Genomic DNA, 12,145 nt, shown 5'->3' with positions numbered 1-12,145 from the left:
GGACGGAGGCGCGGGGGGCATAGAAGATTTGCCTCGCTGGCCTTATTATGCTGTCACAGAATTCATCCGTGGGTTTCTACCGTCAGATCTGTCCTTTTCTTGCGCCCGCGCCGCGCCGCGCCGTCTTCTATGCGGCAAAGGTATACCTCGCGGCTACTTTCAGTTTCATTTCTCGTGCAGCCAATCCTCCGACACCGGAATGGAAGAAGGACCGCTGCAGCGCTCGACTCCTTCGGCAGGAGCCGTGTGCGTCCGTCCCCTCGGAGGGCATCTTATAAATCGAGTATTAACGAGTCCGTGAACGCCATGCGCTACAAAGGGTGTCGTACTATTTGAAATTCAAATTAATTGTTTTCGCCGAGTACACAGCGATATCGTCACGATAACGGGGCAAGAGATATCGCGGCAGAGCGTCTTTCGAGAAACACTTATCGTTTGCGATATATGTTTGTATCGTGCGACTCCTTTTTCTTCCGCTGCTTCTTCTTCTTCTTCTCCTTCTTCCTCTTCTACGCCACCTCTTTGCCCCTTTGTTCCGAACTCTTCTTCAAAATTTCACATTATAGACGCGAGCGTGTAAAAACTGCATTTCATTTTTTGTCTTATAGGGAAAAAAATTTGATTGGCTTCGTTTGATCCTAGGATCTTGTTTTCCATATATGCACCTATAATGCGCATCGAGATGCGGCGAATTAAGTCAGCGAAAACGAACGGCCGCGGTCTGCATCGGGGAGGTTTTATTAAAATTGCAAACTGAGAAATTCGTGACGACAAGATTGGGCCGCCGCCGTTGGTATACTAATTTCTCTTTGCGTCGGCACGCGAAGATCGGGAATCAAACGTCTGGCGTTTCACCGCAATTTAATCGATCCCGCCCATGTATCAAAATCCAACTATAATATACGCGTAAGACGTGTGGATCAAGACCACGCCAGGGCAACGATATAAACAAGTATACATGTATAAAATAAAATAAATTTGTTCGTAGCCCGGAGCTCTGTAATTTCCAATAAACTCCCTAAACATCTCGCGATCCGTTAACTCGATCAAGTTACTTCGCCGCGCGTTCCAATCAAATTACCCGCCGGGCACGAGCGCCAACCGAGACACCCCGTATGTACAAAACGTATTATACACGTACGAGTTGACGTGCGTGTGCATTGTCCCACGATGATGTCCATGCCTAGGCTTAAGAATACAGGTATAGGAGTGAAGCGAATGGCTTTGATGCGCGAAGCTCTCCGCAATTGGAAATATACTAGCCATTTATATTATATATATGGTAGGTAGATATACAGAGGATAGTGGTAGGTACATACACACTATAAAGGCAAGAAGAAGATAGAGAAACATGAGAAGAAAAAGGGAATCAGAGAAAGGCAGAAATTTTATCTCTGACAAGAAAATTGGGCCGGTGAGGCCAACAATGGGACTCGGTTCTTCTTCTCTGAGTTCGTTCGCGCTGCACTATAACGGAACCTGTGCGCCCTGCCGCCCTAAGATACTCGGCACGAAACTTGGTCCAGACCATGGAAGGTGATCCACGCTAAAGTTTGCCAGAGATTGAAAAGACTTCGTAACTCCGAACTATGCGATATAACGCGCTTACGTGTGCCCAACATCGTGGACCCCATGTCGATGTGCGGTGGTAATAAAATGAATCGATAAACTCGGATTTTTCTGTCATGTCTGACTTTTGACATTAAATCCAACTGCCGGAGCATCGGCATTCTTTCATTCGAAAATAACGATGAATTTATCATGCTCAACAGGCATGATGGGCAATAATTTTTGCAAATAAGTAAAATCAATGATCAATATAAAGACATCTGATCCTGTGCGAAATACGAATGTAATCGACATGGGAAATTACACTCTGAACAACGTAAATAGGCGTTGAAGACTTGAAATTAAAAACTCCATTAACAACTCGTGACCTTCGTTGGTATTAACTTGGAGGTGTACGAGCTTTCATTTACTTCGAGCTCGGTTATTCTTTCGGAAATAATCATTTCGTTTTCACGTCGCGGCCATGCGAAGCGAAAGAGCTAAAGAACCGAAGGTGGCTGCGGTGAATAGGGGATTGGAGCTATAGGGTTTTGTACGGTCAAACACAAAGGTTCGCGCGCTCGTGAAATCAGATGAAATTTGAGCGCGGACGAGCGTGCGTCTCCTTAATAGCCCGGGTTTTAGAAACGGTCAAATTGATCTTGACGAGAGAAAAAATGTCCTCCAACCCAATGGCTATATTATATCGGCGGTGCAGTTCTTAACTTCAAGCGTACCTCCACTATCATTGTATTACTTAATTGAATGTAAAATGATTGAATTTGAAAATAATTTCGATCACCACGAATTGCACATGCGTTTGAATGCCATTGAGGATAGTTGAAACTACCATTGAAACTTTTTCCCTATATGAAGCACAAAGATCAACAGAGTCAACCTGGAGAGTAAATTTTATGGAAAATTCAAGTGCGAGGGATGATTAGGGGAGGAGAGAGAGAGAAAGCTTTCATACCGCATACGTATTAGGCAACAAAATCTGGTTAGTATAAGTATATTAGCAGGAGGTACGAACGCGAAACCTGATAACCCTCGTGAACCTTTGTAACCGTCCTGGGGTCCAATCCCTTCTGCAAGCTCGTTCTCTTCGTTGGTTAGTGCTTACTAGTTACCGACTGACTGGTCTGCAGTGGCTGAGGCAGCAGGGCAGTCGTAACAATACCATAAATCATAATATTCAAATTAACAAAGGTTCAATAAATTAAAACTGCGGTTGTGCCCGACAGAGGCAAAGAGGCATGGATCCCCCGTTTCTCTCCCCCACACATCCACTTCCTTTGCTGCGTGTTAAACTTGGGCGAAGCCATTTCTCTCTTCATCTCGCTCCCGCTCTCGGTCTCGCAGCTTTTCGGTTTCTCTCTTTTTTTTCACAGCTTGTGGCCCGTAGGCGTAGCGGTCTGTGACCAAACGCCGAAAGTCAAGCCGACCTTACCGATGCCCGGTCGTCACTTATACCTTAAAGAGAGGGAACCTTCTGGCTGGCCGCCAGTGTAAATAGTAGAATTCGATTCTCTGCACCTTTGCTGCAGTGTTCGCTAGTTCGACCTCTCGCAGCGACTCGTGAGACGACGGAGGTAACGAAACTTCGTTGTTTTTCCTTAAGAGTTTTGTATTTATCAACGGCCGGACTCTCTCGCGCCTTTTTCTCCCCGATTGTCACCATGGGGGTACTTATACACCGTCGCTTATTTTTCGTTTATTCTCTTTCGTTTTTCCCCACCCTACTCACGTCCGTCTACCAACACTTTTGCTCTCTTATTCTCTCTCTCTCTCTCTCTCTCTCTCTCTCTCTCTCATCTCCTCGGAATCACAATTGCCATTTGCATTCCGTGCAGTATCAACCCGAGTTTATTGAAACCGTCGACGAGAAAGCGATAACGACCTGAAATAACGCGGCATCACAAACAGTTACCTCTTATTTCAATCACATATGTATCCCTACGGCCAATGGAATGATAAAAGTATATCACTGCACTATTACACCCGCCCAACCCTCTCCTACCTTCTTCAAGTACACTGTTGAGGAATTGTACCGAATCCGATTTGAACCGACGTGTGTTGCACTTTGCACAAGTCTTACCATACTATACACGTGGAAAGCACAACATCAAGCCCATTGCAATAACGTTCGTTGAACGACTTCGCATCCAGTAGAATGTGAACAAACTCGTATTCGCGTATAGGTAATGCCTACATCTCGTCGTTGCAAGAGGCCTTTACTTTATTCGATTGCCACTGGGCCCCACCGACCGATGGACAGACAGACAGACAGACGGACGGACGGACGGACAGACAGCTGCAAAGTACACGTTAAACCATTCAGAGCAACCGATTAATATCATCCTACGAGATGCATAGCCTCGCGGGAGATAACTGAACTTCGAATACCTACTTACTATATACACGGTACATCGTGTGTTCACTCTAACCGGCTGATAACTTCGACTCAACTACCAAGCGATTATTATACCTGTACGGGTATCGTGAGAGTCACAGCCGCGACGCAACGTTGCGTTGCGTTGCGTTGCGTTGCATTGTACCCGTGAAGAATGACACACGACCGCTTGTTTCCTCGACGACTAGTTTAGACATTAAGTGTCCCGGTATAGTTGGCAATTTTTACTATCTTCCTTTTTTCCTTTGTATAAAATTCTCCCGGCTCTGTAATCGCACATTGGTACGCAAGCGACGACTAAGGGATTTTGTTGTACGTGTGGTCACAGCACGGGGCTAATCACAGATGAATTTGTCATACCCAGACGGCGGCGTACCTTGCGAGAAATCGCCATGAGATCTCGACTCTCGACTGTGTTTTCCACCTCGGCGTGCGCATGTAAACGATAGCGTAGTCGACAAGCTTTGCTGCGGTATTTGTACCCCTTGAAGTCTCTGTATAATCTCGGTCTATGATATGCACAACGTACTACACGGACTAATGTCACTTGTCACCGAAGTGTTAAGGCTGGTTAAAAAAACGTAGTTTCAAAATTCTGGATAGATACAATGCATATTCATTTCAAATAAGTATTGATCAATTTCATGAAACCGGTTTTTAAACGAGAGAAACTGATAATATCTGGCACTTGCAACGTGCCAACTATCAGTCACGTTCCTCGATGATAATCGCTTCGAAATAATCGTACGAAATTTATTTCACCTTGAGTAATTTCCAGTTTCTCCAGTTTCTCCTCGAAGTTGAGGAACAATGGTAATTACAATAAATTTACCAGAACGGTTTCATTTCCAAACGTACATGAGAACATGCAGCTATAGGTACCACATAGACATACGACAATCTTATACCGATCGAATAGAGAGTAACTGACTGACTCTGTCGAGCTCGTTTACTTAATTGAACCAGGCTAGCCTTAAGAACGAAGAAACGAATGAAGGAACGAACAGAGTCGATAAGGAACGGTGTCCCGTTGCCTTAGCAAGCCCGACTTCCTCGCTGCATGATAGAGTTGGAATTTGCGGAGAGACACAACCACGTGCCGGGGATACCGCGGAGTCATTATTTATTCGATTTATTGCAATGGCAGTCGTCATCAGTTGCACGTTGGCTCTGTTCATCGATCAGATATTGATGTCTTCCGCATGCGCAAGGTGCCTCGGACGCCGGTACTCCGCACGATGCGCACTAGCAGGCATTTATATATGAATTGAAATCTCCCGCAAAACCAATCAACCTTATAGATTCGCACGCCGAATACGCACTGAAGTATCAGAACGGATATACATATCGCAGACGATGCGTTATGATATTATCGAAATCACTAGCACACACGATTTTATCTTTCGATTAAAACTAACACGTTGATCGTCTTCTGGTAATGATGAATTGACAACAATGCGATGAACAATTTCACTAAAAAATTCCTCATCATTTAATAAAAACCCGCTCGCCTTACCCTATTAATTTTCCAAAATATGTAGATGCAATGCCACTAACGGATGCCAACCGTAAAGTACGTACTTAAGTTAGGCAACGGACAGCACTTTGTCAACTTTCTATGGGAACTTATAACAACTCCCCGCTGTGATCCAACTCCATGAGTATGGACATGGTCCACGCCACGCCAGCGATACCTGCCGTCTTCTTCTTTATTTCTCTTTCTCTCACAGGGTTGCCTTCGTTCCTCCTTCCTCCGCCTCATCCGCATCTCTCTCAGTTCCTATCTCGGTATCTCCCTTCCTCTCGCCTTTTCAACCTCTCGCCCTCGCAGTTCTCGCCTCTTCGCGCGTGAGTATGCTTCTCTCTCGGTCTGTCTATCGTTGTTAGGCAAGGCACTAACTCATTCTGGATTATGACCGTACGTACACATACTATCGCACGCAATCCCGTGGTCCTCGACGCTTAAACATATACGTACGTCAACATCCACATGCAGAGGAATCGTCACGATATACTCAGTGTTCAAAAATTACCGAGAAATTCAACAAGTTTTTTGACAACATCTTGTAATGTATCTAGAATGAAGGTGTAAGGCGAAGAACATATTTCAAACGTTTTATATGCCGATGCTTTTCTTTTACAGAAAGAAAAATTATACATATAATGACAATGAACATAACGATGCAGGTTTTAACTTCTGTTATCTACCTCTAACGTGTATAATCACCAAATGAATTGTGACTTTTTGTTATTCAATATAATATCACTGAATATCCTCTTGCTACAGGTTCTCCACCCTTAACCGGTTCGGGAATCATCAAGATCGTGGTTTTGGATGTGAATGATCACAGCCCTGAGTTCGCTAGACAAGGTTATCAGGCTTCCGTTACCGAAAATTTGCCAGCTGGAGCTTGGGTCGCGAAACCATCCGCGTCCGACAAAGACGAGGGTCTCAATGCAAAAATTCGGTGAGTTGGCAAGATTTATATTTTTAGTCCCGACAGATTTCCGACCTCAACTAGTTACCGTGTGCAATGTTGCATCTCTGTACACAGATACAGTCTACTGGGCGAGAAAGCCGAGAGATTTGCGGTGAACTCTGGTACTGGGGAAGTGACCACCTTGGTGCCACTAGATCGTGAACAAACACCCGTCTATCATCTAACACTGGTAGCCCAAGATTCGAGTCCCACAGAACCAAGGGCTTCAGCCGTCAATCTAACGATACTTGTTCAAGACCTTAACGACAATGCCCCAAGATTTTCAAGCCCCAGATACACCGCGTATGTCCCAGACGCCACTAAACCAGGTAGGTTTTACATTTTTAACGTAACAACTCGCTGCTACTTTTTGATGATTCGCTTTCTCTAACTATAACCTGCATACACATTGTTCATTAATTTTCCAAAGGTGACTTCGTCTTCGGAGCCCAAGCCGTCGACGATGACGAAGGTGACAACTCGCGAATTGTGTACGGGTTACAGGGTGAAGATTCGAAACGCTTCAACATCGACCCTCACAGCGGTGTCATTAGAGCAACGCAAGAGTTGGGCGGCGGTGAAACAACATATCAACTCCAGATCCAAGCCTCTGATTGCGGAGTGGATCCCAGATCGGTTACCGCTGATTTGGTTATTCATCTCTGGGAGAGACAATTGTTTCCTAGTTTTAGATCTACGGTTACCACGCGGTTCACTTTGCCAGAGGATGTGCCGGAAGGCAGAATAATCGTGCGATTGAGTGCGTCAACCCCTAAAGTTGGCGCGGTTAGCAATTTGATCTTTGGAATGGCTGGTGGCAATGTTGGAGAAGCTCTGAGGATCGAACCCCGTACTGGAGAGGTATGTAAAAATATCGACAATCTACCTCTGCCCCGTGATCGTGTAATAAAATGCACTTTTAATTTCTTTTACTAATGCCTAACAGGTTCTGGTAGCTTCTGGGTTTGACTACGAAACGGCACCTCATTATGAGGCTTGGGTCGAAGTGCGCGATTCCGATACACCCGCTTTGCGAAGTGTTGTTCAACTTCTTGTGAACGTCACTGACGCTAATGACAATGCGCCGATTATGGAAGCTGCAATCTACAATTCCACTGTGCCTGAAGAAGAATATCCCCCTTTATTCGTGACAAAGATCTCTGCCAAAGATGCCGATTCTGGTGAAAACGGTCAGGTGACGTACCATCTTGTGGACGACTTCGACGCGTCTTTTATCATCGATGAAAATAGTGGGGAAATTCAGACAAACGCGATATTGGATCGGGAAGAGGTATGAAACCATTTCAACAATTCTTTTAGATGCCTACTCGAAAAACTGAGACATGTTTACGAAAATCATGTGGCATACTTGGTTATTCGAATAACTCAATATTTTTAACAGGTCGCTTCCTACGAGCTGGTAGTTGAAGCTCGAGATCAAGGTGAGCCACAACTGACGGGATCTGCTACGGTCTTAGTAACCATTTTAGACAAGAATGATAATCCTCCACGATTTACGCGTTTATTCAACGTTAATGTAACCGAGAACGCAGATGTTGGATCATTTGTGATTCGAATCACCAGTTCCGACCTCGACATCGGACAGAATGCAAATGCAACATACAGTTTTACGGATAACCCAGGTGGCAAATTTTCTATTGACGCACTCAGTGGGAATGTCACGGTCGCTGGGCACTTGGACAGAGAAGAGCAGGACGAATATTCTTTGAAGGTGTGCATCTTTGGATGAGTAAAGAAAAGAAAAAGAAACCTTTACATACGCTAGCCGAGTAATTTTGAAAAAGATAATGTTTAATCGATACCCATTATTAATTACAGGTGGTTGCCGTGGACAGTGCTTGGCGGCAAGAAACATCCCTGGGCATAACGATACAAGACCAAAACGATAATGCTCCAGAATTTGAGCAGGAATTGTATAATTTTCATTTCCCAGAACTGCAACCTCGAATGGCTCATGTAGGTCAGGTAATGGCCACAGACCGTGACAAGCAAGGCCCAAATTCGGTAATCTCGTACAGCTTGCTGCAACCCTCGGATCTCTTCACCGTAGACCCTGCGACCGGTGATATATTCAGTAAGAGAACACTGAAGTACAAACACACGCAACAGGAATCATCCCCTGAGAACATGTACTCGTTAACAGTCGTCGCTACAGATAATGGCAAGCCTCCGATGTCATCGAAGGTGACAATTTCCGTGAGTGTCGTTGACGCTAACAACAATGTACCGAAATTCGAGCAACGATCATATCTCTCACCAGTACCAGAGGGCTACGCGGTTGGTAAAAGAGTAGTAATGCTAATGGCGAAAGACGAGGCGGACTTCGGTGTAAACGCTGAAATCGAGTATAGTTTGGTTAATGGAAACGGTACCGAGTATTTCGCAATCGATCAGCTCACTGGCTGGGTTGTTGTGAGCAAGCCTCTAACAGGTCTGCCCGTTGGAACAAAATTCGTTGCTAAAGTCAAAGCTCTTGACAAGGGGGTCCCGCCACAAAAGGACGAAGTTATATTGACCCTTGTGATAACAGGGGAAAACCGAAATCCGCCGAGATTCACTGCTCTACTTAATCAGGTTATATTGCCAGAAAATGCACCGGTGAATTCTACTATTTTGACTGTAAATGCAACAGATGAAGATGATGGACCAAATGGTATAGTTCGCTACAAAATCTCAGCTGGGAACGAACAGAAAGAATTTTCCGTTGACTCGGTAACCGGCGCAGTTACAATCTTGCAGCCCTTGGATTACGAGACTGTTCAAGAATATCACCTCAATATTACAGCAACCGATCTAGGCTTTGAGTCAAAACAAGCCACCGCAACGTTGACCGTGACATTGAACGACATCAACGATAATCCACCGACCTTCAACCAAAGTTCTTATGAAGCATTTTTGCCTGAGAATTCACCGCCTCAGAGTTTCGTTTACAAGGTTACCGCAACGGATATAGATTCGCCAGAGAAAACGATCATTCAGTACAGAATTTTAGGTGGTAGTGGGAGGGAGCATTTCAACATCCAAGAAAACACAGGCGTCATTTTATCGAAGATCAGTTTTGATTACGAAGAAGCCGAAAAGTATACACTGCACGTGGTTGCCGCTAATCCAGATTCCAATCCCCAAATGGTCGGCTTCACAACTGTCATCGTTCACATAACCGGTGTGAATGAATTTTACCCCAAGTTTATTCAGCCAGTCTTTCACCTGGATGTATCGGAAAGTGCAGAAGTGGGAACGTCCGTGGGATTGGTTCAAGCTACCGACCAAGATGCAGGAGAAGATGGTAAAGTTTATTACTTATTCGTTGGTTCATCAAATGATCGTGGTTTCAGTATTGGATCTGAAACGGGTGTCATAAGTGTTTCCCGGCATTTGGACCGTGAGACACAGAATAGAGTTGTATTGGCAGTAATGGCGAAAAATGCGGGAGGAATACGAGGGAATGACACGGACGAAGGACAAGTAATTATTTCAATTCAAGATGGCAATGACCCGCCAGAATTCCTGCAAAATCTTTACGAAGCAAACATCTCCGAGGGTGCCTCGCTAGGTACACGGATTCTGACAGTACGTGCTGTGGACAAAGATGTCCGCCCTCAGAATAATCAATTCTCTTATTCAATAATTGGTGGAAACATTGGCCAAGTATTTAAAGTCGACCCACAGACTGGTGACATTGAAACTGCCAAACTATTAGATCGAGAAACAACCCCAAGTTATGAATTGATTGTCGGTGCAATCGATACCGGGTTACCACCGCAAACTGGTACAACAACAATACACATAGATCTTTTGGACGTAAATGACAACGGACCGATCTTTGATCCTCCGGAAGTAATTGGATATGTTAGTGAAAATGAACCAGCCGGGACGAGTATCATGACGCTTAGCGCTATGGATCCGGATTTGCCACCAAATGGTGCACCATTCTCGTACAAATTAGTTGGTGGTCGGCAAAAAGACTTGGTTCAGATAGATAAACATTCCGGAGTACTAAGGACCACCAGGAGTTTGGACAGAGAGCTCACGCCTCACTTGGATATTGTGGTAAGTGCAGAAACACTCCAACTAATAGCATCTGACATCACGAACGAATTTATCGCGACTGAGTATCTTTACTTCACAATTTATACATATCAACTTTTGAAAATCAAAAACAAAATCATTTTCCAATAACGAAACATGTTCTTTTGCGAACAGGTTGATGTAGAAGATTCTGGAACACCGCGAATGCACAACGAACACACGATAACTGTGATTGTTCTGGATCAAAATGACAGCCCGTCCTCTCCACGTTCAGTCCACGTAATGGTTCATTCATTCAATGGTCAAGCACCACTGGGGATGATAGCCAATGTCCATCCAAACGACCCAGATACTACCGGTGATTACACCTGCAAAATATTGCATGGTGCAAATTCCGGTGTACTGAGCATTCCGACAGGATGTGACCTACACACAAACAAGATTACAGCAGGTGTGTAGCAAAGCCTTAAAATGCTCGTTGCTGGAGATTTTTTGTTCAAACAAACGATTAATTTTGCTACAAATATAAGATATCGTGACTGAATGCTTACACTTTCAGGGTCGGGATACTCTTTGAGCGTGTCTGGAAATGATGGCAAACACCCTGACGTCATATCAAAAGTGACTCTTGAATTTTTGATTTTCACGAATACAACTGTCGAAAATACAGTAACACTGCGTATAGCAAGAGTAAGTGCAACGAAGTTTCTTGCTCAATATTACCGGGCTCTCCTTGACTTATTACAAACAGAAATGGATGTTGGGGATATCCTGACAATTTATAGCATCGGGGAAAATAAATCAGATTTGGACATTTCATTGGCCATCAAATCACCAGAAGGTAATCCATCCCCTAATTAAATATACAGTATTAAAAGAGTAGCACTGTAATGCAAATTGAAAGAACAATCAGTCCAATGCGACCAATAAATTTATTGATCGTTTTCCCGCAGGCTATCATTCGAGGTCTGAAGTAATAGAGTTGCTCTCTGGTAAACGAGACGAAATACAAGTTTTACTTCAAGGGGCAATAATCACTGTTGGCTATTCACCGTGTGAGCAAATGGCATGCGAGAATGGGGGTGCCTGTAGCGATGAATTAGTTGTTTACGAGGATACCAGAATTACAGACAGCCAAACTATGATCCTAACGTCCCCAAACGTTCGGCTTGAAATGATTTGTCGGTGCCCTGATGGATTTACCGGCGACAGGTGTGAGAAACGACAAGATCCATGTTCACCAAACCCTTGTTTGCTGGTATGTCAACAAAAATCACAATAAATATTCAGTCCATAACAGATGATTTCACGCAAACTTTAATTAAGATCCTCATAAATTTACTCCTTTATATCTTCCAGGGTGGACAATGTCGCCGTCTCGGATACGATTTTCATTGCACCTGTTCTCCCGGTCGGGAGGGTAAATTATGTGAACTTGAACGGGGTGATGCCTGCGGGAGTAATCCATGCCGGAACGGTGGATCGTGTAGGGAAAGTCCGGATGGTTCAAATTTCTTCTGTCTTTGCCGAGCAGGCTACAGAGGAAATCACTGTGAAGCCATTGCCGATTCCTGTAGACCGAACCCTTGCCTCCATAGCGGGCTCTGTGTTGGCCAAAAACCTGGGTATGAGAATTTTTGATCGAAGATTTATC

General features: G+C 44.4%; 1 protein-coding gene and 1 long non-coding RNA gene across 2 annotated transcripts in view; one reads left to right on the top strand and one right to left on the bottom strand.

Annotated features, from left to right (window-relative positions):
- The window catches only part of LOC124179216, a 54,852-nt gene that overhangs the window by 32,611 nt on the left and 10,096 nt on the right, over window positions 1-12,145 (bottom strand). The gene's annotated exons all lie outside the window — the stretch shown is intronic.
- Window positions 1-12,145, top strand: part of LOC124179157 (cadherin-related tumor suppressor) — an 87,611-nt gene that overhangs the window by 71,511 nt on the left and 3,955 nt on the right. Inside the window, exons 8-17 of the mRNA XM_046563316.1 lie at window positions 6,249-6,429; window positions 6,517-6,770; window positions 6,872-7,302; window positions 7,388-7,732; window positions 7,844-8,173; window positions 8,281-10,512; window positions 10,666-10,942; window positions 11,051-11,332; window positions 11,445-11,749; window positions 11,851-12,116. Coding sequence (XP_046419272.1) covers window positions 6,249-6,429; window positions 6,517-6,770; window positions 6,872-7,302; window positions 7,388-7,732; window positions 7,844-8,173; window positions 8,281-10,512; window positions 10,666-10,942; window positions 11,051-11,332; window positions 11,445-11,749; window positions 11,851-12,116 — 4,903 coding nt within the window. The remainder of the gene's footprint in view (window positions 1-6,248; window positions 6,430-6,516; window positions 6,771-6,871; window positions 7,303-7,387; window positions 7,733-7,843; window positions 8,174-8,280; window positions 10,513-10,665; window positions 10,943-11,050; window positions 11,333-11,444; window positions 11,750-11,850; window positions 12,117-12,145) is intronic.

The sequence above is a fragment of the Neodiprion fabricii genome, chromosome 3, assembly GCF_021155785.1.
Source record: "Neodiprion fabricii isolate iyNeoFabr1 chromosome 3, iyNeoFabr1.1, whole genome shotgun sequence".
NCBI lineage: Eukaryota > Metazoa > Arthropoda > Insecta > Hymenoptera > Diprionidae > Neodiprion > Neodiprion fabricii.
Note: the sequence above shows the minus strand (reverse complement) of the source record. Positions and strands in the feature narration are given on the sequence as shown.